Below are 25,389 nucleotides of genomic sequence, written 5' to 3'. Positions count from 1 at the left end.
AGAAACGGCAACACAGCTACAGCAACAGGTGAAAAGTGAAAGCTGGAAATGGAGATGGGATGAAATTAAATTTTGTGTAATTTTTCATAATTTTCAAATTTCCTTTGAATTTAATGTTAAATCCCACACCCGGATCTTATTGTGCCGTCGTAGTTTAGAAGCGTTGTCGTACTCGTTTTGCTTATGTGATTGTCTCCAACCTAATCCAGCAAAGTAATGGCTTTTCTTCATTCCCATAAGTGTTGTAAATAATTATTTTGCTAAAGCTATAAGACGTGTATTTCAATGTATCTTTGTGAATTAGAAAGCAACATTTTCTCATTTTAAGCCAAACTTAGCAGCAGACCTATGGGACCATTTTAAACCAAAATGCCGAGAAAAAAATGAATGATGCAGATAGCTTGGTCAGTACAAGATTTGTTCTTGGTGGGTGGATTACTGGTGGTGGGTTAATGAGATTCTGGTAGAGGGTTTTCTAGTTTTTGTGACATTCACAAGAAATACCTACAGAAGATTGTTAAAACAGTTGACAAAACAAGGGTCTTATTAAACAGTAGCTTATGGTTTATAAAGCAGATTAAAAGAAAAAATCGAACCAATTGTTGTTTCAAAAAAATAATTAAACAGTATAACAATTTAACAGAAGTTTTTGTGAAAATTCTTCAAATGTGACGGTAGTGATTTTGGCAGAGATGGCAAGTATATTAAGGGGATGATGCTACTGAAAAATGTGAGAGTGATAAAGAAATTCAACATCTTCAATTGAAATTTTTAACGAATTAGTGTTGCAGTGTTTTTTTTAATATTTAGGCAACAAAATTATTGAATCCTTCAATTTTGCAAAAGAAAATTGGTAAATATTTACTGCATGCCTTTGCTCATGTTAATTTAGGTTATATGAGAGAAGTTGTACAGACCTTACCCGCTTATTGCAAGTAGGGAACTAGTTTAAACAAATGATGTCTACTAAGTAAATTATTATGTAAAAGTTCTAAGCAATGATCAAACAAGGAATCTACCATGATGTATCTAATTGTTCCTATTACAAACTTCATGTATATTGGTTTCTTACATGAACAAATTATTAATGTGCTTTCAAATTCAAATGTAACTTAATTGCCATAAAAACGTTGAAATAGACCCTTACTATAAGTCAGCTTATTGGTTCCTATAGAAACTAACTTGATGGTAATGTTAAAAGCACATTAATAATTTAGCTGTAGTAGTGCAAATGTCCCTACACCAAATTATTGTGTTGTTATAGGCTCTATTTAAATATTTTTATGGCAATTGCCTTGCAGGTAAAAATCACAGCACATTAATATTTTGTCACTAATGCAGTATATTACACCCACTGGTTAAAAAAAATTAGAGCACCACATATGGCAACATCTTTTACAGTCTTTGTTCAATTTTCTAATTTCTTTTTACAGCTGAAACCAAAATTTGCCTAGATTAATAACATTCACCCAAATAGAATGGCGTTCTATTAATCTAATTTTTTGATATATCATTACATTCTTAGGATCGTCTCTTAAGCTATACAATTTTTAAGAGACTGAAATACTTTTTTCTTATGAAAAATAGTTAAATTTAGAATTTTTACCATTTATGCAGAATTAGGTACACTGTAATAAAATTGCAATTTACAGAGAAATCTGCTGTGCGAGTATTCTATTGATTGCTATTAATTATTGAAAATCGATAAAGAACGAAATTGAGCATAAATAGGCACAAAATTAAGTAGTTAATTGAAGGAATGTCAAAAAAGAAATATGATAAGTGCGGTCGATTCCAATATATGGAATAAATAGGTAAAAAACTACCCATTTTTAGACAGAGTGATTATAAAATTAAGTTTTATAAAAAAATAGATATGGAAAAGAAGGGTAGAAATGAGTAAAAAGGAACTAAGGTTACAAAGTAAAAATTTGTAAGCAAATTTGCTTTGTAATCATTCCAACAATTGGGATAAAAGATAGAACAGAAAAGAATTTGAGGAGACCCGTACTGACATTGAATCACATACTTAGTTCGCCTCAATGAGAAAGAAAGTAGGAACCAAACTACTAACAACTCTAATTTTCTGCTTAATTTTTTCAATTGGTTAGTTTATTTTGTAATTATTCATGTCCAATTTTGTCCTCTATCTATTTATAATAATCACTTGCAATCAATGGTATTACTTACATGTACCTGTTTCTGTGTAAATGCTAAAAATTCCAAACTTCAATAGCAATAATAATTATTATTATATTATGTGGACATGGAGAAGTCGCATACATATTGATTTTTAACTTTGGAGGGAGGACAAAGCACAATAGATAAAAACGTGACCATCATGTAATTTAACCGCGAAAGGAAATGAGTGGTACCAGCCGCCAGAAAAATTTATCTATTTAAACATTTATCCAATTGTTTTGTAGCCGAAGTATACAATGTAATATTCCATTTCGTAGGCGTCATCAGTGTTGGTCAACAATAATTCTAGATTAGTTGGATAGTATAATGTTGATATGACCAAAAATTGCATTCAAAATTTTTAAATGACTTTCGGTCATTGGCTGACCATCTCCTCTACCGCAATTTACCCAGTACCACAGCAATAAGCGGCAATGGTCTTGTGCATATCGTACATGCACGGGCGAGTATCTCGTCTGATTTATTCCGGTTGTGACCTCGAAGCAGGCACCGTCAGCGAAGTTTTAGTCTTAAAATACATTATTACAACGTGTAGCCCACGTAAAGGGATCGATCAATCGATAACTATGTGGATGACCCTAAGGGAGGGTTTCCCGTGAGTCAGTTTTCCGCGTCGCTTACAACCCCTGTTTTGCTTTCCAAGAGAGTATAGAGCGCTTGTCTGGGATGTGTTTAATTTTTTTTGTGAATAACTGTGTGTGAGAATTTGATATGCTTTTGCCGACAACAAACTCGAACTGCCCTATAGGATTTCAAACCGATATCTACCACGAGGTAGTAGAAAAAACTAAGTTTTTGACTTTGAACTGCGGTAGGAAGCAAAATAAGGGTGCCTTGAATAGTCATAGTAGGAGTAAAAGTGCTGATAGGAATAAATTTAAGTTTTGTGCCTGCACCGGTCCTCGGAAAAATAAGAAATCGGCCAAGTGGTATGTAAAGGTATGTCTGAACATATGAATATATTAAGAACTCATATGAATACTGTTTGAGAAAGATTTTTTCCTTAACTTTAATTACTTTTATTTTAATTAATTATGGGCACTATTTCTATTTTAAGTGAGAGTCGGACGGATAATTTCATACATTATCGATGTCATTCATATGAAACCTTGCACATTACCCTCTTTAATGTAGACTGGCAATTTCCTCTAATGTGCGCAATTATATTGATTCATTTATTAATGAAAGATATGTGTTAGCAAGGATAAAGCCATTAGGTCATGGTTACGGCTACGACTTATTTGCAGAGGATTTTGTTTTCTATGTGGGTATACAAATAAATTGAAGTTAGTGCTCCATATCTCAAAACCGCTGAAAATCGCATATAGGTTCTTAGGTAATTTTACCTGTTGGACGAATTTCAACACCCCTATAGTTGACTTCTCATAGTTTCTTTTATCTTTGAAGGGAGGGGCTTCTAATACTATGAACAGACATTGTTCAGACGTTCATAGTCCTGGAAATCTATACAAACTCGAGACAATACAACATTAATTGGGGGGAGGTTGCAACAGCAAAATTACAGCTGCCTTAACCCTGGGAAAAAATGTCAAATAGCATCATTCTCTAGGAAACATTAAATAATCCACGACCTATCTTAACATTTACATAACCGTTCCACCCTGTCGGTGTTCCTAAAGATTTCAATCTTTACATGAGTACATGATTGGCCCAAATCCAAAAATTTCAATCTGGAATATTTTAACTCGGAATAAGACAACATGTGCACACTCTTTAAGTAAATGTTTTGTTGGCTTTGAGAATTTTTCCTAGTTCTATGCGCTTATGAGGTCTCAATAGATTCTTTGTTTCTTGTTTTCTTACGGTTGTAACCGTTGGTAGTTTAAAGAAAAATACACAGGAGCTGCAATAAACTCAAAGTTGATGCAAACATTCGAATTTCGTTTAGTGTTACAAGTAATAAAAACGTTTTACAGTTTTGAGAACACAGATGTTTTAACTCAATCACGAGACGTTTGTGGGAGTCTTCCCACTTTGTAATGCGGATTAAATAAACTTTTAAATTCCTGTGCTTTAGTACAAATTATTATCACTAACCATCCATTTCTAGGCATGTCACAGACATACGTGTGTTCGCAAACCTGATTGATACTCTCGAACCATAAACATGATGTACCTACATCAGGCTTAAATTGTTCTTAATTTCTCCTTGAGCCTGCTAGCCATGACAAGATTGGCGTTGAAGATGAGTGAAACATTTTAAATCTAATTACACTACTTTTCTTTTTTTTTGTTAATCTTTTATGAGTCTGATGAACTAATTCCCTGGTTTTCCCACTGCACATTCAAAATTTCGGAAACATTTCACTGTTTTAACGATTGAAAATATTTTTAAATGATTTATCTGCGGTTTTCGCATTAAATTTAGCAGGTCGCACTAAATGGTAGATAATTTTAAACTTCAGACAACAAGTGTTAAAATCACGTATTTTTCTCTGGCGTGAGTAAGTTGAGTTTTTGGTGAATAATTCTTGGCTTATTTTTTACTCAAATGAATAGTCCAACAGAGGCAAAACATTATTTCTGATGCAAGGTGGACACGTGTCTTTTGGGTATTTTTCTTTTCGTATGTTGATCTGGCCTTTTCTAACGTTTTTTGACCGAGTATACCCAGTTGAAACCTTTTAAACTTAGTAATTTGAAGGGTGATTAATTAGGGGGTGTGAAATAAATCTAGGCATATACACGTTAATTTTATACATGGACAAATGGGCATCGACGGACTTGTAGATAATTCAAATCTTAACAATCTATACTAATAAAACGCAGCTGTTGCAGTTCAAAATCGTGCAAAATCGCCTACGATTCTATACATGGATATTCCCCGGTGTCGGGATCATCCGAACAAAAAATACCCTAAAACTAGTCTAATAAATTCTTTAGAATGATATTTTTAACAGATATTAGTGCGTTATAACCGATCCGATCTAGAAATTCTTCGAATAGCGTTTGCTAAAACCGATGGTTCCTTATATTCGAATAAGAATAACACATAAGTAAACACTTTGTACTTGTTGACATTTAGTTCGTTAAAATTGAACGTTCGTTATAACCCAGGTTCATCACAATAGAGTTTTAGTATATACGGTACTGAGCAGAACCTTATTACATAAGCTGAAAACATTCTCTTAAAGTGAGAGGATGGTCCTCAAAAATTGGAACCTTTTGCAAAAGGCTTCTTACTCCCTTTTTTATGGTTCCCCAATCAGTTTTATCGAAAGGTCAACTTATACCAGACATTTGACTGAAGGTCCATGTTGAAAGTAATGCTCTTTTATTAAATAAAGATCTTCTGTACTTGAAGAATAGCATTTTTCACACCTACCTCGTCAGACTAATTCAAAAATGCACCAAGAGGCTCAGTTACCACTATTACTTGGGTTTTGTAACCTTTTCCACAGCATACAATGGGGTGATCATCCACTTCTTCATAGTAATTTAGTTTGTTTCTTAAGGTTAATCTACATTGTTTATTATGATATTTAAGTTGTAAATAACGTAACATTAACGATCTTTTAATTCAAATCAAATCAAATATTTTGAGGTTAGAATGGAACGAACGAAAAAGACATCTAGGAGAAGGACGGCAATATTATCATCCCGTCTCTCCCAGTGCGTTACAGATATTCCATCTTTATCTGGCATTCGTCCGGAGGTTTTGACTCTCTGTCTTACTTACGATGACACATTGACCCAAAGCCTTCAGAGCTATCGCTTTATTAAAGAGGTCATCCCTTTTAATGCGCGTTTAACACTTCGCATCGAAATGTCTGGAATGTGACGTGACCTATATTAGGAAGCGCCAGGTGCGCCTTCCGTTTATCTGCATTCACCTTGAACTGACCTTCGCTGTTTGCGGAATGAACACGGGTTTTTGAATATTAAGGGACTCTTGCAGCCTAATTTGGCTTTTAGCCTAATTTTGTTTAACTCTTTAACTTAAAATAAATATATATGGAAATAAAACAAATATAAAAACTTCTGAAAATGCCTTCGTACCAAGATGCAGCGCTCCACTCTTTGCCTCATAGACCAGAAAACTCTTGATTATTCTAGCAGCATTGCGCATGATGATTTTGAGAAATTTGATTAAACGTTACGAATTGCTTCAGATACATAGTTGATCATTGAGCCGGATGATTATATTTTCCTTGCTTTCTTTACATTCTTAATTTGCATCGATAGATATTTTTGCAAATTCTACAGGAAGTAAAAGATACGAAAATACAGTCGAAGTCGATTATAAAGAACACGAGAGGGTCAGAGGTTTTGTTCGCTACAGCCGGGCGTTCATTATATCCGATTCCAGTTATTATGTACATACATATACATACTATTATGTTTGTCTTAAAAATTCTCATGAGTTGAGTTTTTTTCTTTGAATTCGTATATACATAGCTAAGATTTCTACACCAGCTGAAAGCAAAAAAAAAGAGGTAAAACGAACACTTTTGTTTTGTTCTTACCTATCTAATACTGATGTAGTATGCCACATCACGACTACATACAAACATACTATTTTATTTTATGTTGACAGTTTCATTGTGGTAATCGTCAAAACATGTAAGTGTCAATCACTCTAATGAAACTGTCACTGTGACAGATAACTTTTACGTGAAAATGTAAAAAAATTACGGTTCTGCCATATATTATTGCAAAAAATAATTATTTCTGACTAAGCTACGTAGAATTCTAAAAAAGTAGAGACATTTTTTCTATCAAAAAATATAAGTATTTCATTAAAAAATAATTTTTACTTGATAATTTAAGGGATAAAAAAAATCGGAAAATTTCTGTTAGGGCTGATTAGAAAACTGCCCTTATTTATAATCGACTTTGATGAAACTTATGATAATTAAAGCTACTTATGGTATGATGATTATCTTCAATACTCATTCCATTATCTTAATCAGAAAGTTATTTTAAATAATATCCAAATAATGGGACCCTTTTAGACGGCTATGCTTCAGTAACGGTGTTTCGTCGAATCATCGTCTATAGGAACTTTTTAAAATATTTTTACCTCTAATTTCACCCCTTAAGATTTGTACCAACATTTCCAAACACCCTGTGTATCTGCATTAGGCGCAAGCAATATGATACGTATTTTCTGATTCATTAGCTACAATTTCGCATCGTGACGAGCAACTATATGTGAAATTCGAGTACAAAACGCCTATTTCCGCCTCTAGGAAATCGGTGGCACCATCGTAAGTTTTAACCTTGGCAGCACAAATTATGCGTTTTCCTTTTAAAACAATTATTTCACGTGTTTGTTGTGCATTTTATGTAACACTGCAATTAAGCATGTTATAGAAATTTATTCTTCCGCCAGATTGAGCTCCGTCTGTTTTTAAAATTATTAGCTGTTGCAAAACTGGGAGAGGATATTTTTGAAATTCCTTTAAAAGTGTAATTGAATCGTGTGAACTATGGCAGTGACCTCCAAATGGCCCTGTGGGCTTCGGCAGAGGAGATCTCGCTAAGGCTACCCCTGACGGTGCGTCTAAAGGTATAGAACTAGAAATTCCTCAAAAAAATCGCATGAAAACTACGAATTTTTTATATACGTGACGGGTTTCCCAGTTTTTTTTTGAGAAAACCCATTAGAATTAGTGATTCTTATTACAAATAAATGCAAAATTATCCGAAGTCTCAACCAAAAAATCATCGGTATGAGCGTAATCACAGTAACTATGAGCCACCCGAGCCTTTCGCGAAGTTACACAAGTTTCAATGAAACCACATTTTTGAAATTTATTCCCGTTGATTCATAAATATTTAACGTAAATCGCTGAACGTTTCGTTATTATTTAAAAGTGGAGAAAGCTTACTATTTATTGGCTTTTATCCGCTAGTACAAAATATTCAAGAGATAAAGAATTTATTTTTTTAAACAGTTCCTACCTTCCTGCTTTCCAAAATCAAAATTACTTTTAGGAAAAATTGAAACAATAGACTTTATAGTTATAAGAAATTGACGTTTTCGTTACATTTCCACGTTTCGATGCAGAATGATGATATGATAGATGATAGGTCTTTCACATGTATGTTGGGTGGTACATTACTGTTTTTAGATCGTCTTCTTATTATGTGACTTCATAGTTCGTTTCCTTATTGTTCTGTGCCTCCTTTTTTTCGAATTGCTTACACCTGAATTGCGAAATAACTTAACATTATTATGGTGCAGACTGTCAATTTAGGTTGATATTTGAAAAAAAAACATTCTCGTGTTCATATAGTCCATGCTCCATAATTAGTATCGGTTTGACCCACATGTGTCACCTTGTTTGGTCGTTCCAGCTAATCGTATTGTGCTAAAATTTACGTGAATTTCCATTGTCCGATATACAGGGTGAGTCGCACGGAATCGATACAGAACAGGTGAGTGTAGTCGACCTCAAAATATAACGATTTGTTGATTTTTTGTTACGGTTGATAGTCGAGGAAATATTGACCTCCGAAGTTGTAGCTTGTAAATTTATAAAAAACAACATACGTACATAAACAGTAGCGCGTCGTCATAACGCAACCAAATCTGGAACTTATTTTTCTCTTTTCAACATCTTTACTCGGTAGAAATGTGAAATTGGTTGATTCTAAATAAGGGTTGGATTGGGGTTGAGCCAAAATCTAAACGAGTTGGATTTTTTTAATCTGTAAAGTAGCCAACAAATGGGCAACATCATTTAATAGCAAGTTGAATCCTAAAGCTTTTACTCTCCTTCAAAATTTGTCGCAAACCTTATCATTTTTTAAAAAAGTCACAGTTTTGTTGGATAGAACCAAATCAAATTTAATGGGGTTTGAAGAGATTAGCGGTTAAAAACAATACGGTTTTTGATTAATAAGCTATTTGTAATTTGCCAAAATCACGCAAGTCGTAGTTATCTTAAATGTTGCATTACATCACTACATTTAACTGATAATCCCTTTAAATTCCTTTAAATTCCGTTTGTTTCTATTCCACAAGGCTACGATTTTACCAGAACTGATAAAGTCACATCGATAAAGTTTTCGACATATTTTCAAGGGGAATAAAAGTTTTAGAATTAAATTTACTCTTAAATGTTATTGTTGGTTTGTTGGTTGCTTTGCAGATAAAAAAATCCCAACTCTTTTAGACCTTACCTTAACCTTATTGAGCATCTATCGACTTTACGTGTTTACCAATTAAAAATATTGATAAGAATGAGACATGTTCCAAATTTAGTTACGTTGAGATGATGCACTGCTGAAGTATGCTGTTTTGAGAAATTTAAAAGCGAACTTTGGAGATTAATATATCCTCAACTATCAACTGTAAAAAAAATTTTGTTCAACAAATAGGTACATTTTGAGGTCTCCTACACACCCTTGTTCTGTTCCGTTACAACTCACCCTGTATACTGAATAAGTGCTACGCAAGCACATAATTTGTTCTGATTTAGTTCCCACCTGGGCATTACTCATTTTCAAGAAAATTAACTCTAATTAATTAAACTCCATTGTGAGTCTCGAACTGTACGTGTTAGTCACTACAGGTAATTTACGCTATATTGTTTTTCCATTGATTATTTTTGCAGTAACATGCAGAAAGATTTAATAATAATTGTCAATATCGGCTACCGCACTTTATAAATAGTTTTCAATAAATATTGTTGAAGTGGTTGATAATCTGTTGTGAAAACCAATACGGTGTAAGGGAATATAGCGCCGTAGGGACCTTAAAATGCACGAAGCTGGTTCGGTTCTATTTATGTTATTCTCTGAATTAGACTGTAATCATCATTTCCACTTTTGTTATATTTCTTTGAACTTTTGAGTTTATTTTTCATCGAATGCTGTTTCGCAGAATGTTAAAACATAATAAATATTAATTTTATTATTAGGATACATGACAGTTTTAAATGATAATGACAAAAGTGGTGCTGTTATCACGCTTGACAAAGTTTAAACAATAGTGCCTCGATATGACCATACTGTCAAAGACGGGTATTTTCAGTAATGTCGGTCTTTATCTTCTGAGAGTTGGAGGAAGCGTATGAGTCATAGGTACCATCCATCTATGCTTCATAATTACATCCTGCAGCTTTTTTGTTTAGATTTAATACCCATGCGGCTTTCAGGGGCTTTTTCATGTTTGTTTTACATCGTGTAAAAAGAGGTTTATTAATAAATGTAAAAGTGGAGTTTTAAGTATGTTTCGTTTCATTCATTTATTATCATAACTATTTTTCCTTTGTCTTCCTCATGATACATATCCAATACGGTCACACTGCAAAATACTCGATCTTCCCAAGTCAATTATTGTTATTTTCTTTTATTCTCAATTAGCCATTGTGTTCAATTGAGGTAATTATTACAAGTTCTAAATAAAATAATTGCTTAATAATAGGTTTCCTGGGTCAACAATAGGCGAGGAGAATCCTATACTCTGAAGAAGAAATTTTAATTTTTGCAATCACTTTTTTCTAGATGATCATGATACAATTCACTGCCAATATCCCCCCTTCCATGCACTATTTATCTATTGATAAGGATAAACATGTAGGTGACTGATAAGACAATTATGAATTGGTACTAATTATAGTGATAGGTTGTGGGAAGAAATGTTGACAAAATGATTCATTGCGGTACTGTGTTTAATAGATCAGTTAAATATGACTTGAAAACAATGAGCAGTGCCAGTGAGCCTATTCGGGTCTCCTTTGTCTGTTTTTGCGATGAAATTGTAAGTTCCCAATGAACTTTACTACGTGCTTGTTGCTATTTGCATGTGTCTTTTTGGGTTTCCTTAGTAAGCAGCTCTCTTCTAATTTCTTGTATCTTCCAGCAGCCTACATGGCGGCTTTGGGGAGAAGAAAAGGCAGACGGCGCTCTTTATACGGTTTACCTCAAGAAGGTGCGATATCATCGGCCTACACGAAGCCTTTCTTCGTCGCATTCGGTGAATATTCTGGCATATTAATAATTATATTTGTTGTAAACATCTAATGTCTTTCTACTAAAGGACTCAGATGACGAAATATCTCACCTAGAGTGGGAAACAGTCAGAGTCAGGTTTGTGAAAGCTGGTACGCTGAAGAAGTTGGTCGAGGCGCTGTCCACGGACGATGGAGAACTGGAAACCACCTACATCAACGTGTTCTTAGCAACTTACAGAAGTTTTTCTACCCCTAAAGAAGTGCTTACACTATTGCTGCGTAGATATGAGGAATTGAGCGAATCTCACCACAATGACAGACCTGAACAACATGAACAACACAAGAAGTACGGTTTTGTGTTCTTACAGTGATAAATAATATAATGACGGTTGAATTTAGGACTCTTATCTCTGCGTTGCACGTATGGCTCGATAGTTACCCTGAAGATTTCAAAGAACCTCCGGATTTTATCGCTCTTCGATTGTTACTCAATTTTTGTGAAGACTTTTTGCCAAATACTGAATTGGATGCTAAAGTTCGACATAGGCTGGACAGGTAAGGAAAGCTTTTTTGTTCATACATGTCTCCCCATCGCGCACGAATGGAAAATCTTTAAGCATTGTCCGCATCACCCCGGGTTTGAATATCTGCGGAAGACTTCTTCGTAGGGTGAGCTATAAGTAGATGGATACCTTTCGGGGAAATACTTTTTAGCCCCTTTAAGAGGGATCTCAAGGATAAACTGAATTATTCAATTTTAATTCGTAAAATCGTAGAACTGAAAATTGTTTCCTATTATTACAGTAGCTAGAATTTTAACAATGACATAGCATTGTCTCACGTTACAGTTAATTAGAGGCTTATGTAGATTTTCTGGAAACCGTGGGCTCCCAAGAAATAGTGCTTATAAAAACTAGCTCAGCAAATTTAACAATAAATGTGATATTATTTTCGAGTCTATTTTTCTCCTATAACTTGCTTTTCAAAGCTTTTTTAGATTTATTTTCTGAGAGGCGCTTAAAGAGAACTTAACTATAATCGCACGGTTATAAAAATGATGCGATACGTGCATTAAACTCATAGAAAAGTATTTTGAACGTCCACGTACAATGACTTTTTAATGCTTTACAAATGCGAGTTTGACCAAATTGTCGTTAACATGAATAGATGTTTTCTGAGTCTTTATAGGTCGCAGATCCAGATCAGTGGAGGTTAAACTTAAATCAAATTGCGTGGCGATTATGTGTGGGTAAAACTCGACCTTTTAGAACGGAAGGGTTGTGCTTCAGCGGGCATTTCATCCTTTGGCTCCTAGTGTTATTATCTCTTAGTTGTCACCATGGAGCCATCGTGAGATGTTAGAACATCGATATTCGTTTATGATAATTTTGTTAGGAGTGGTGAGTCTGTGACTGCAGTTCAGCCTGACTTTCGTCGCAGATTCAATATTAATCCGAACGATTCTATTCCCACGCGTGACACAATTTTAAGTTCGGTTAACATTCGACGAACAGAAGGTTCAACAATCGAAAAAAAGTCTCTCGGCCCTCAACGTACTGTGCGCACTTCAGAAAACATTCAAAGGGCGAGGCAAACGATATAGAAAAGCCCACTTTCCTCTGCTTGGAAACATGCCAGATGTAAATGTCTGCTTACGATTATAAAAAACTATGTTTTCATCTATGCTGTTATAATAAAAAAGAAAATTATATACAGTGTGACCCATTTGTTTTGGGGTCGGTCTGTGAAAAGTTTATTGATTGTGCAATTTAGCCCCGATTTTTTTGAATTATAAAGCTCGAGGAACCGCACATTTTCAGCAAAAATGGCCCGGTTGACATAAAACTCAAAGCCTACTATGACAGTTTCTGGGAGCAAAATTTTAATAAACCACATTAGCGATTTTTTTAGAAAAACCTGTGCACGCCATTGGGTGGACCACCCCTCAAAACGGGCTTGTACCAAATTTTAATGAAAAATTTAGAGTAATAACGATCTTTTAGAAGAATTAAAAGTGCACCCTCAGTAGTTATTTATTTTCAAAAATTCATAGTCGGCTGTGGAGGTCGAGTGAAGTGTTCAACTGTCAAACAAACGCAACAAACGTCAACACCGATATCAGAACGTATTTGTGCTTAACACAAATTAAATTTTCGATCGTGATAATTATAGAAAATTTAAGTCTAAGAGAAAGAACAGAAATTGTTCGTCTTGTTGGCGACAACGTGCGCTCGGCAGCAGAAGCTGCGGCAGAATTCAACGTCGGACATCCAGATAGACCGGTGAGTCGAAGTAACGAGGCAATATGGACGTCGTGGACTTTGTCTAAATAACAACAAAATTTTTCACTATTTTAACGACAATTCCCGAAATAGTATTAGAATGGCTAGTTTGGACCTTAATATGCCCAGATAAAGTCTAAAAAGATGTAAGTAAGTACCCAGTGTGCATTTTTAATTCTTCCACAAAATCGTTATTACTCAAAATTTTTCACTAAAATTTTGTGCAAGCCCGTTTTGAGGGGTGATCAACTCAGTGGCGTGCACAGATTTTTCTAAAAAAATCGCTAACGTGATTTATTAAAATTTTGCTCCTAGAAACTGTCATAGTGGGCCTTGAATTTCATGTCAACCCGGCCATTTTTGCTGAAAATGTGCAGTTTATCGAGCTCTATAATTAAAAAGAAAATCCGGGCTAAATCGCACAATCAATAAACTTTTTACAGACTGACCCCAAAACAAATGGGTCACACTGTATATCAAAAGTTGACGATTCTGTGATTATTTCAAAAACACCCTGGATATGCTAGAATAAGTTCATGATTTTGTTGCGGAATTGGCACGCATTCGCACAAGAAAGAGAGAGTTTCGGATCATTCTCGGATTATATGTAATAAATAGCTTTTCTAGTATGCACGTATTTCTTGGTTTTGTTCCAAAAAAGGGATTATTTTAGATATTCAAGAGAAGCACACGTGGATCCACTCCTAGCTCCTCCTCCAGCGTTTGCCATGCGTTCCATCACATCGTCGGGATGGAGGAATTACAAGTTACCAGACGTTCCAGTCAGGCATTTCGCCGAACAACTCACCAGAATGGATGTGGTACGTATCAGGTTACCATTATTCCATATTGTTCTTAAATTTATCTAAAAAACGAACATTATCAACGAAGCGGCTGGAAGTACTGTCAGTCATCTCAATTAAGAAACAATGGGCACATTAACGAAAAAAATACACTGACTCTAATTGTTAATCCGTAAATTCGTTCGTCAGTGGAAAGAATCCTTGACGAACTCAGTTCAAGCACAATAGAAAATTGTTTCACTTTATCTTTGAAATGCATAAAAATCAATTTATCGCATTGTATCTCACACTGCCTGTTTTATGTCTGTTTTATGCTGTGAACAATTTGTCAAGTAATTATTACAGGACTCATCCGGCAATTAGACATTTAACTCCTGAGCGATCCACCTGATGTTTTTGTTCTACCCGACTAGTGATTTTAAGTTTAAAGGCAGATCACAGGGATATTACTCAATTGTTTGGCAATGACATAATTTTTATTAATCAATTTGTTTATAAACTTGAACTCTATTAGACTATCTCGAGTCTAGTATGACCGATGATTTATTATGTGAACTTATACCTTCTAATCTTATATGCTAGATTGAATTTACCAGAAATTCTATTAAATGGCTCCGTATGTATTAAAAATGTTATATTATCATATCTAAATTTAATTAAACCTCATTTTGTTGATATTACGCTACAAGGCTGCTGTAACACGATAAAATTCTTTAAAATATTAAATTCGGACAAAATTTCTGTACCAACTGGATTCTACGTTTGAAATTTCTTTAATAAACACTTGGAGGAATTTCCCAGATTATTTCAAAACGCGCTCAGTTTGATCGTGGTCGTCCTTGATATTTACGTATGTGTTTTTCCAGGATTTATTTAAGAAACTAGTCCCACATCAATGTTTGGGGGCAGTATGGTCTCGAAGAGATCGAAGTCGTTCGCATGAAGCTGCCACAGTTTTAGCTACAGTTAACCAATTTAATGCAGTGTCATTTAGGTAAGATCGATAATATTGAACTGTTATGCTGGCATTTTTGTGGAAAACCCTCAATATCGCGAAAATTGTAAAATTTTGGTACAGAACATTATTCATAAAAAATTCTCATAACGTTCTGCAGAATCGCAATTCGATGTAATATACAGTGGTGTCCCATACAAAATAAGCGAGTTGACATTCATTACCGTTGTAACCGGACGTGGTAATTTCATGAAAATATTTTTAATCACGATATCACCTTCACTTTAGCATGATACCCAAATTTCAACTTTTTCTTAGTCGTAGGTTTCAAGATGCGGATAGAGGCTCATATTCGTTGGACACCCTGTATAGCGGTTGCTATTAATAAACTATGACATCACAATGTCGCATTATCGATGTGATGCCAGAATTTGTGTATATTAGACATAAGTGAAAATCTACCGTCTTACGCGAATTTTACACATTTTCTTGTTTTCAGGGTAATTTCTTCGATATTAGTTGAACCAACTCTCAGAGCGCACGATAGAGCGGCTTTGGTTACCTGCTGGATCGACATAGCGCAGGAACTGAGGCTTATCAAGAATTTTAGTAGTTTAAAAGCCATCATTAGCGGCCTGCAAAGTAATCCCATCTACAGGTAAGTCAAGTATCATGTCATTAGCTAACCGCGTTCTTCATGTTCAAACTTTCAGGCTTCAGAAAACGTGGCAAACAATATCCAAAGAGAAAATTGAGCTGTTCGACGAGTTGGCTCGAATTTTTAGCGAAGATAATAATCAGTGGACTCAGAGGGAATTGTTAATGAAAGAGGGCACTGCAAAATTTGCGGGTATGTTTTCCTCGTAATACAATTAAGTGCGTGCATAAAAGTTATTTTCTTCCGTAGACACGGTAGGGGAAAACGACAAACAACTACAAAAGATCTTTCAAAGACAAAACCATCACACTGCGAATATTTCCTTTGGAACTATACCATATTTGGGAACCTTTTTAACTGATCTCACTATGATAGATACGGCGATTCAAGACACCATTGGGGACGGTTTGATTAATTTCGATAAGAGGCGAAAGGAGTTTGAGGTGTTGGCGCAGATTAAGCTTTTGCAAGTGAGATTTTTTAATCGTATTTACGATTTTCGCCAGTAATCGTTCATTCGTGTGTATAGGGTGCCGCAAACGCTTATCATTTCGTCGAAGATCCAGCGTTCGATCGATGGTTTGACTCAATTTTGGTGCTGGATGATCGCGAGGCCTATCAGCTTAGTTGTCAGATAGAACCCGCAACAAATGGACAGAACAGAAGAGATCGGTAAGCGGTGGTTTTCAAAAGATCATTTGGAAAACTTAATAAAGAAATAAGCGCGCATAAGTAAAATTGCCCTGATTAATCTCAGCACGTTTGATTGACGTAGAAAGACATAGGAACGTGTTTAAATTATTTCCAAAGAATACGTTTTCTAGTAGTCTTGGAGAGCGTGCAGTGAACAAATTTGGTTACTCCATAAATAATCATTTCACGCATTTCTAATTCGATTTTGGAGTACTAACAATCTGCCTTAATTGTGGCGTTTAAAATTATTGAGTACACCATTATCTTGGCTAAATTGAATGATAACACTGAATTATAGTATTTGTCGGTCAATAAAATATTTACTACTAGAGCGTCTGAAAACTGCACCTGTACACCAGGCTTAACAGCTAAATGAACCTCTTGACCTTCTAGGACTAACAAGAAATCAACACCTGGACACCAAAAGAATGATTCCATTACAAGTACGAGCAGCAGTAACAGTTCTCAGTTTTACTGTGACATGGAGAGCGTTTCTGGGTCGCCTCATAACAGTATAGACCGTAAAATGAGTCCTAGTCAGATGTCGAATTCTAGCAGCAATTCGTCTTTACGCAGTTTGGATGTTAGTTTGAACAGTTCTCATTCAGGTAATCTATTCCGACATCACGAGAAAATGCTCATGTTTTTAGTTTATTGTGAGGAAATTTAAATAGTTAATATTCTAGGTAGTGCAACAAATCGCGCGCTTCAAGTGCCTTTGTCCAATAATTCGGGAACTTTAAGCAATACTTCTCAAAAAAGTAGTCCTGATTTTTATATAATAAAAGTAAGTACTCGGCCGAGTAAAGGTGTAAATTGACGAATTTAATGTTTTGAATTAATATTTCTTTAGGTAACTTACGAAACCGATAACCCGGAAACGGAGGGAATAGTTTTGTACAAGAGCATCATGTTGAGCAATAATGAAAGGACGCCTCAGGTCATCCGCAACGCCATGTACAAATTAGGTTTAGAAGGGAGTCCTGACCAATATACACTTGCACAAGTGCTTCCCGAAAAAGGTAAGTCGCGATTTGTTAATTTTTTGTTTGGGTCAAGCACAGCCGAAGCGTAAGCATTGAATAATGCCGGATGAAGTACGCAGTAATCTTTTTGCGATATGAATATATATTGTCATGAAAGTTTTAAAGGATACACTCTATTGGTAGTTAATTTCTTTTATCGTGTCAAATGGCCCTTTATAGCATTTTTTTATTTAGCCCTCATCTGTGCCTTGGCAGTGGAAATTGCTTTTGCTGGGATTATAAAAAATATAGAATTGCAATAAAATGTCTGTTTTTGCCTAGTTTAACATTCGTCCAGTGTGATTCTCATTATGTTTAGTCTACTAGTGTCTTCACCACGTACTAAACATTTGCTAAGATTTTAATGTGCTGCATTTTAACTGTGTTTTTATTCACTTAATTATCTTTGGCTGGTTAAATAAAAACCTTAATTTTTGTTTCAGATATGATCCTCCCTCCCAATGCCAATGTGTATTACGCAGTCAATACCGCACACAACCTCAATTTTATACTTCGTCCAAAGAAAATCGACATAAATTCTATTAATAAAGGACTAAAGGCAAAGTCCAAGTCATAACAGTTACTGAAATGGGACACTTTTGTATAAAATTTTTAATTTCAGCATTTGTAATTCGATTAAAAAGGCTGAGGAAGACGTTTCAAATTTATATAGAAATTTCTCCACGTTTTAATATTTAAAAATTTCTGCGAGGATTTTTTTACCAGGAGAAAACATTTTCTTCAATTTCTCGTGGAGCAATTTCAATTTTTGTGACAAAATCCTGCCTTAAACTGGATCCATGAAGATTTTGGACCTCGCTTCCCATTACCTCTTTAACGGATTATAATTCTTTGATAATATTCTCAAACGTGTCCCATTATATTAAAATGGATTGTTTAAAAGAAACATTAACTGTGATAAATCAAGCTCTACTCGGTTATCATCACATACCATAAGTAAATTTTAATTTATTGTATATCTTTGATATTTTTGTATTTTTTTGTAACGTATTAGGATTTTTTGTATTTAAAAGGAAATTTTTATTTATTAGTGGAATTGCTGCTTTAATTAACATACAATAGGTTTTTACGAAAGCCATGCCAAAAATATAGAATTAATGAAATTTATTTTATGTTGAAAACTTAAGGGTTAAAACAAAATCCAATCAATTTTAGTTAAATAATTGATATATCTAATTATAAAATACTCAGTTTGTCTCCCATCCACTTACTTTTACTATCGCTTGTTGTCACTATCGATCATCGAGTTCGTCTTAACAACATGAATTTATGTAAATAGTTCCATAGATCTGATTAACTTAACATTATTTCTTTAATAACTGTTGTACTTAAGTTCTTGTAATGTCACTATATTCTGTAATATCGACAAGCAAACTTTGATGCTTCCAATACTCAATACAATAACACTTTCATGTCGGCGATGAAACGATATGTTGCTAGAGATTTTGTAAAATTGCTTTTTATCCACATTTTCATGTTTCGTGATTTATGTTCTAGTAAGACTTACGGTTGCCAATATAAATTGATTAAAAAACCACCGAATTATTAGGGAATATCAGAAAGCAATACCATATGTAACCGACCACAAAGTGGACAGGCTAAGCGTGATTAACTCAACAATTATGGTACTTTTTAATCCTGGACTTGGATCAGTGCTACGTATCGCAGGGTGGCAGGTAAAGCATTTTGTGTGTTCCCACCCGAACTGAACTGAATACTACGAGTCGTATGTACTACATCTTTCAATTGAACATTTAAGTTTAATTCGAATACGCTTTAAATAGGTAAGATTCATTCAGGTTTTCGAGTACAAAGCGTCAAAGTTTGACCAGTATTCTTATGTCCATACCAACAACTAAGTATGTGTATTATTTTTCTAATAAAATAGATTTTCACTCGCACAAACCGTTTCTTACAAATCGCGTTCCGAGACTGAAATGAAACAAACCAATAAATATTTTTAAATAAATAGTGTTTATTGCAAACAGTTTAGGCAAATTTTACCAACGAATTCTAACAATCATTACCATTAAGCTTTATGTACATTTTTATAGTAAACATGTTACACTTATTTATTACTGTATTATGTAATAATAATGTTCTTAACGAGTTTTATATACATCAGTTCAAAGAATTTAATGTAATAATTATGAATTATAGTAATTTGATAATTTTTTTATACACAAGGAGTGTCGCTGTGGCCTAATATAGTTCAATAATAATACAAAGTAGGATAGAGATCACTTAACGAATAGTAAATATTATCGAGATTTTTTTACAGTAAATAAAACTAGTTTTTGGCACATAGTGGTGGAAGAATTCATTTTTAGACATAATTAAGTTAGTTTCAGAAGCAAATTAATTAGCGACACTATATGATTGTGAAAGGTCTGAATTTTAACGTAAAAAGACAATAAATAAAGACAATTTACATCAGTCTTTTCCACAGTGATGCTTCCTTGTTGTAACGGAAATTTCTCTGATAAAAACACAACAATAAAAAATCGTATTAATTTACAATGACCCTCAAAACAAAATTAAATAAAATAAGTACAATTTTTTATGAAACTGAAGCAGTCATAGTGCTCTCCATTCAATAAAGGAAATGAAAAAAAGTTTACACACAAATTAATTGTAGTAGAAACAAAGTAGTTTTTGAAATATTCATTTTTTAATCATTCAAAATAACAATTTTTCAAGGGAAAATAGGTTCACCTGTATTTTTGTAAACTACTTTGGCTACTTGGTACTTGATAGAAGTTCAAGACGAGTCAACGGCCTGCCGTTGGCCCATTGCAAACCAATGTCCAAGTCTATAGTCCGAACTTACATAATCTGCAACCAAACGGTAATAAAGGAAAACTACTACTACTACTACTACTACTACCTGGTATAAACCCTTTTAAGACGATCTAATATGGCTTAGAAATAAATTTAGACACTAACGCTTAAAACCTACAACACAGCACAAGACTTTGCACGTACATTCCTAGACGAGTTGCCGATTCTCTGTCAAAAATATGTGACAAATTGCACTGAATTTTTCGAGAAGACGCACACCACTACCATGCCTGAATTGCTTTTTTTGACAAAGCAGGGGCAACGAAAATGGGAATTTCACCTGGGAAAATGGGAACTTCATTTGTGCCAAACCTTTTTGCTAACAATAATGAGACAGCATGCTGCATTTTGCATAGAAAATAAAACTAAAATTGAGACGGACCATACCAAAATTAGTTCATGGCTGCGTTTTATGTATCGCGACATAGAGAAAAGACAAATTCGAAGCGAGCAAAAAGATGAGGCGATATTCACAAAAATGAGAAAACTTTCCTTTACGGAACAGCAAGGAGTTTTTAAGAATGAATGTTCTAAATATAATGGTGAAAGGAATGCCTAGAAATCAGAGTGCCATGCATAAAATTCAAAAAAACGAGGAAAAATACTTAAAACATCCGTTTGAAAACTTCCTACTGCCCATAAAAAAAAACCTCCCCAGACAAATAAATAATAAATAAAACTGACTCGAACTACTCCAAAATTCCCAACCACTCAGTTCATTTGAAGATAACCTAGTTGTCATATATGCTGCACTCTGGAACCATCTGATCACACGACCTGGACACCCATTCCCTCTCTTCTTTCGCTAACCAAGGATGATAAAGGATATCTTCTGAAGAAATTCGTTCCGATGGTTCTTTTCGGAGTAGAGATCTGATCAAGCACCGAGCTTTTGGGGAGACACATTCCGGTATTATGTAACAACAACTGGAAATTCTAGCGAAGAGGCTGGCGTGAACCGTGGTTCCGGCATCGTTGAAAGGGTACCTGAAACAATACAAAAATACATTAGTTCAAACTTATGATTTCTCGTTGGTCATCGAACGGCAATGCCAGTTCGATTTGTTCTCAATTTGGCTCTCCGTTTAGTAGCGCACAGGATAGAGAGGGCTCATTTAGAAAAATGCGGTGCTAGCACTCTTGTTTGACAAGCAAGAAGCATTCAATGAGGTAAAGATCGGAAACCTTCGCGATTCTCGCGGCACGTCTGGGAAGCAACCAGAAGGAAATCTGGGTCAAGAGCGACTGCCCACAGGGTAGCTACTTCAACTACTTATCATCGCCCCTGTGACGTCTCCATGCTGACAACGGGCCGACGATTGTCCTGCGCAAGTTTGTCGGCAGTACCTGCGACCGAATGCAAATTGCCTGTGGTTTGCAGGCCAACGATGGATAAAATCTGCTACGCGGTGAAGTTGGCAAGCTTGCAAACAGTGGTGTGCCTGATAATGACTGGTGCACTCAGAACCACACCGGGAGTGACGTTTAATGTCTTGTTGGGGTAGCCGGAGCTTCTAATTTGGAGGCTGTGGCTTCTCATAGGAGGATTGAGGCCGAAATAGTCGACAGCCGTAGCAGACAAGAGGCGAAACCGATCGTTCAAATCGAAAACAAGGAACCGAGCGGGGGATTTAAGTTTACTCGTGCGCCTGTCAAGCGGCATCGCGAGCAGAAGGAGGATGAGTTCGGAGCTCATCCAGGAGCGCACTTCTTTGTCGAATCAATGATCTGTGTGATGATTATCTGTTAAAACACGTGATCGAACCGCAATTCTGAAGCGAACCTACCACCAAAACAGCTGTTTCACCCTCAATGAAAAGAAGATTTTCCAAATCCATCTGAACCTACTCTACCATGAAACCCCAACATGATATTTTCACACGAACACAACAAATTTAAAGGGAAAATAAAATAACAGACCATCGCGGCCGACAGGAAACATATGGTAGACGATGGGACCTTTAAAGGTATAGGTACCGCAATCCACCAAGGAGAACCCTCACCCTTTTGTATCCTCTAATAGGATACAATAACATGTGCATGCTTGGGGCAACTTATTTCTTGGTTCACCTGTGTTGGTATTTAATTATCGGAATTTTTATGGGCAGTCATATGGTAAGACCGTTACGCATCGGAGAGCTATCAGATATTCTGGGTGGTTTTTGATTTGGAAGATTTCGCCTGAAAATCGTTTCTTTCAAAGAAAAGAAAAAAATTGCTCGTTCCGCATGATTAAAATGGAATTTAATTATATTCATCGTAATATGTTTCCTATTGTGAATTAAGTAGAATCTCAAATTACACATCCGGCTTTCTGACAATGAGTGGGTTAGAAACCACCTACTCAGCAATACTTTCAAAATATTTTTAAATAACGCTGATGCAGCAAAATTATCTAGGCTTTGTTAGTTTGAACGAGAAACTCCACTTTTTTTTTCTCAAGTGGTACTGAATCCTATTTTTGATTGCTGTGGAAATAATGATGATTATGATTATATTCGGAATGAAAACAGTTTTGGGCCACGTAGCCAAATGATGAACATTCCGCTCTGTGGCATCGGTTCGTCCGCTGTTGCCTTAGCTTGGAGATAAGTGATATACGAGTGATTAATTTTCGTGAGTTTCAACTGACGAACCGGTCAGATCGTCAATTTTCTGAATTTCTAACTGCAGAATTTCTGACCGACCCGGTACTAGTAATATTCAGAGTCCGTGACCGACCGGGAATAACGAGGAGAAACAAATTCAGAAACCTTCTTTTAATCGGATTTTGCTATAAACGCTAAAGTGACTAATTAAAAAACAGCCAATTAAAAGAGGTATCTGGAGGTACCATCTGTGGAATATTTCACCGATTCTAGCCGGCGTTAAATCGCAGTTTCAAAATTTTTGCTCGTCGCGTCGAAAAGACTTAAACGGGAACCATTCGCGGGTTCGAGTATTTCCAACTAACCCGGATCGATCTTAAACGATTCGCCTCCTCTGAAAGAATACAAATCGATCCACACCGCAATTGGTATATTAAATTTGGGTACCTAATAACGACTACCACGCATATGGGTAGTCAAAGGTTTTAAGGCATTTTACCGTAACTAATGAATCAATTAACCTTCACGGTAAGGATACAGCTGGGAAAATTACAATACCATAAAGCGGAGATCACAGTGAATGGGTTCCTGTAAAAGTACACCTCAGAGCTTAATACAATAGACCGAAATTGCCCTTGAAAAAATCCTGCTGAAATCACTCGTAAAGAACTTGGTGTCGTTATTCGTGTTTATATGATTATGTAACAGAGATTCTGGCGACGTCTGGTTGGTCCACGACGCAGTGTGAACGTTCACAGGAACGTTCCTGCGGGGTTCTGTGAATCTTTTCGCCATTCACTATCGTCGCACTTCGCATCACAGACGTGACACACACGTGTGTCTCATAGTAATGAATATACAAGAAAATTAGCTTGTAGTGTCCTTTCCTGATTTATATCCTGTTGATTGATTCATTAAAAACCACTTTGAAACGCGTGTGCGACCGATTATGGGTAGTCGTATATGTAAATAAGAGAATACGCTTCACGAACCGAACCTCCTTGAATGCAACTTGTTGTTATTTACAGCCCCTCGTGAATGCCGTATTGTCAAAAATCAACCCTCAAAATAGCGCACCCCTTCCAAACAACAATTCGAAAGAGCTCAAATGCACCTGTTCCTTTACAGGCGAAGAGATGGCCACTGTCCGATTAGGAACAGTAAAAAAAAACGACCCTCTTGAAATTTCGATAAACCCTTGATAAGTTAACCACCTGCTTGCCCCTAGCCTCAACCCGTAAGTACCTGCTTTTAGGAGTTGCGGGTTATTGTATCAATGTTTTCACGTTTACGCGGAATTAACTGAAAGGTTTAGACTTTCGAGTAGCTATTCGAGGACGAGGCAAACAAAAAGACACGTAATGGGGTTTCCCAGATGGACAAAAGGGCGAGAAGGACACTTCGCCGTAATGACTATTTTTCTAATTTTTATCTAACTTACATCAGGGCTGGCACATTCTACAGATACTTCTACGGGGCTCTTTACGGATTCTCCTTAAGTGTTACTAGGTATTTCTGATGAGTAAGTGCGGTTTTCGACGTTTTGGAACACTCACGTCTACCACTTTTGAGAGTTCCTAGGAATTTCTGAAGTAATTCCACGTTTTCATTATTCGCAGAAGTGGTTTCTTATCAAAGCTGCCTCCAAACTCTTACTAAAACAATCTTTGTGGTCAATCAGGTTCTCGCCATTTTAAGGTAGTAAGTAGTTTTGAGAACTCCAAGGGACCGCATTTACACACAGTTACTCGAAAGAGTATTCGTCCAACTGAAGAAAAATTCTGTAAATTCCGATTTTCGACTGATTTTGCTCGAATTTTGCACGGTGAAAATTCAAACCTGAACCCAGTTCACGTGTTCGAGCAATTTTTGAAAATGCAATTTTCGGGGTGTCAAAAACACCTCCGCTTTGGAAAATTCTCGCGCGGTGGAAGACTTTCAATATGGCTTTAACCCATTAGCGCCCAAATTATTTTGTCGTGAAAAAATGTCCTGCTTTCTTCACGAATTAGTCTTTTAGCATCATATTTCAAAAATTCATCTTGAAATGTATCTTTTTTTTCGGCGATTTTTTTAAAAAAAGGTGATCTATATATAGATCACTGGGATGTGCCGTATACTTTTTTATTTCATTTTTGGTTAAATTATTTAGGCGTTAAATTCATAAATTTTATTTTTTACAAAAACTATTTAATAAAAAAAATATATAAAAACTAAATAAACTGGAAGTACAGGTCTACTTATTGTGCCAATTAGGAAAGCAAAGAGTACACAAGGTAACATTACATTTGTCACAAAATTTAACAGGGAAACCATCGTACGAATGCAGTTCTCGCTGCATACTCGCTACTACTACAACCACCTGCATAAGCTAACCTTATGTCCCAATAAAAA

General features: G+C 35.5%; 2 protein-coding genes and 1 long non-coding RNA gene across 7 annotated transcripts in view; 1 reads left to right on the top strand and 2 right to left on the bottom strand.

Annotated features, from left to right (window-relative positions):
• Positions 1-27: 27 nt before the first annotated feature.
• Rgl (Ral guanine nucleotide dissociation stimulator-like) lies at positions 28-19,873 on the top strand. 5 transcript variants are annotated; one of them, XM_066291454.1, is made up of 15 exons: positions 28-213; positions 329-404; positions 11,042-11,152; positions 11,216-11,475; positions 11,529-11,684; positions 14,085-14,232; positions 15,081-15,208; positions 15,669-15,827; positions 15,883-16,019; positions 16,077-16,297; positions 16,357-16,499; positions 16,914-17,128; positions 17,207-17,307; positions 17,374-17,542; positions 17,989-19,873. In XM_066291454.1, the coding sequence occupies exons 2-15, from the start codon at positions 384-386 to the stop codon at positions 18,120-18,122; spliced, it is 2,103 nt and encodes a 700-aa protein (XP_066147551.1). In that variant the 5' UTR covers positions 28-213; positions 329-383; the 3' UTR covers positions 18,123-19,873. The 5 variants fall into 5 exon arrangements, with proteins under 5 accessions (XP_066147551.1, XP_066147550.1, XP_066147548.1 ...); XM_066291453.1 differs by having other exon boundaries at positions 11,039-11,152; XM_066291451.1 differs by lacking the exons at positions 28-213; positions 329-404 and adding an exon at positions 2,224-3,141.
• Positions 5,869-6,758, bottom strand: LOC136344228 (uncharacterized). The gene is made up of 3 exons (XR_010732927.1): positions 6,690-6,758; positions 6,223-6,639; positions 5,869-6,161 (listed from the first exon to the last, which is right to left on the bottom strand). It is a non-coding gene; the product is annotated as an uncharacterized lncRNA (long non-coding RNA).
• Positions 19,522-25,389, bottom strand: part of LOC136344223 (tribbles homolog 2-like) — a 40,364-nt gene continuing 34,496 nt past the window's right edge. The window contains exon 5 of the mRNA XM_066291467.1: positions 19,522-21,394. Coding sequence (XP_066147564.1) covers positions 21,139-21,394 — 256 coding nt within the window. The 3' untranslated portion in view covers positions 19,522-21,138. The remainder of the gene's footprint in view (positions 21,395-25,389) is intronic.

This window comes from Euwallacea fornicatus, chromosome 16 (assembly GCF_040115645.1).
Source record: "Euwallacea fornicatus isolate EFF26 chromosome 16, ASM4011564v1, whole genome shotgun sequence".
In the NCBI taxonomy this organism is placed as follows: Eukaryota; Metazoa; Arthropoda; class Insecta; order Coleoptera; family Curculionidae; genus Euwallacea; species Euwallacea fornicatus.
The sequence above is the reverse complement of the archived record's forward strand: the minus strand, read 5'-3'. Positions and strand labels throughout refer to the sequence as shown.

Coding starts and splice junctions, on each gene's coding strand:
- Rgl (XM_066291450.1), top strand. CDS start 2,914: ATGCTTTTGCCGACAACAAACTCGAACTGCCCTATAGGATTTCAAACC. Junction 17,129..17,206: donor TTTGAACAGTTCTCATTCAG/GTAATCTATTCC, acceptor TTAATATTCTAG/GTAGTGCAACAAATCGCGCG. Junction 17,543..17,988: donor ACAAGTGCTTCCCGAAAAAG/GTAAGTCGCGAT, acceptor TTTTTGTTTCAG/ATATGATCCTCCCTCCCAAT.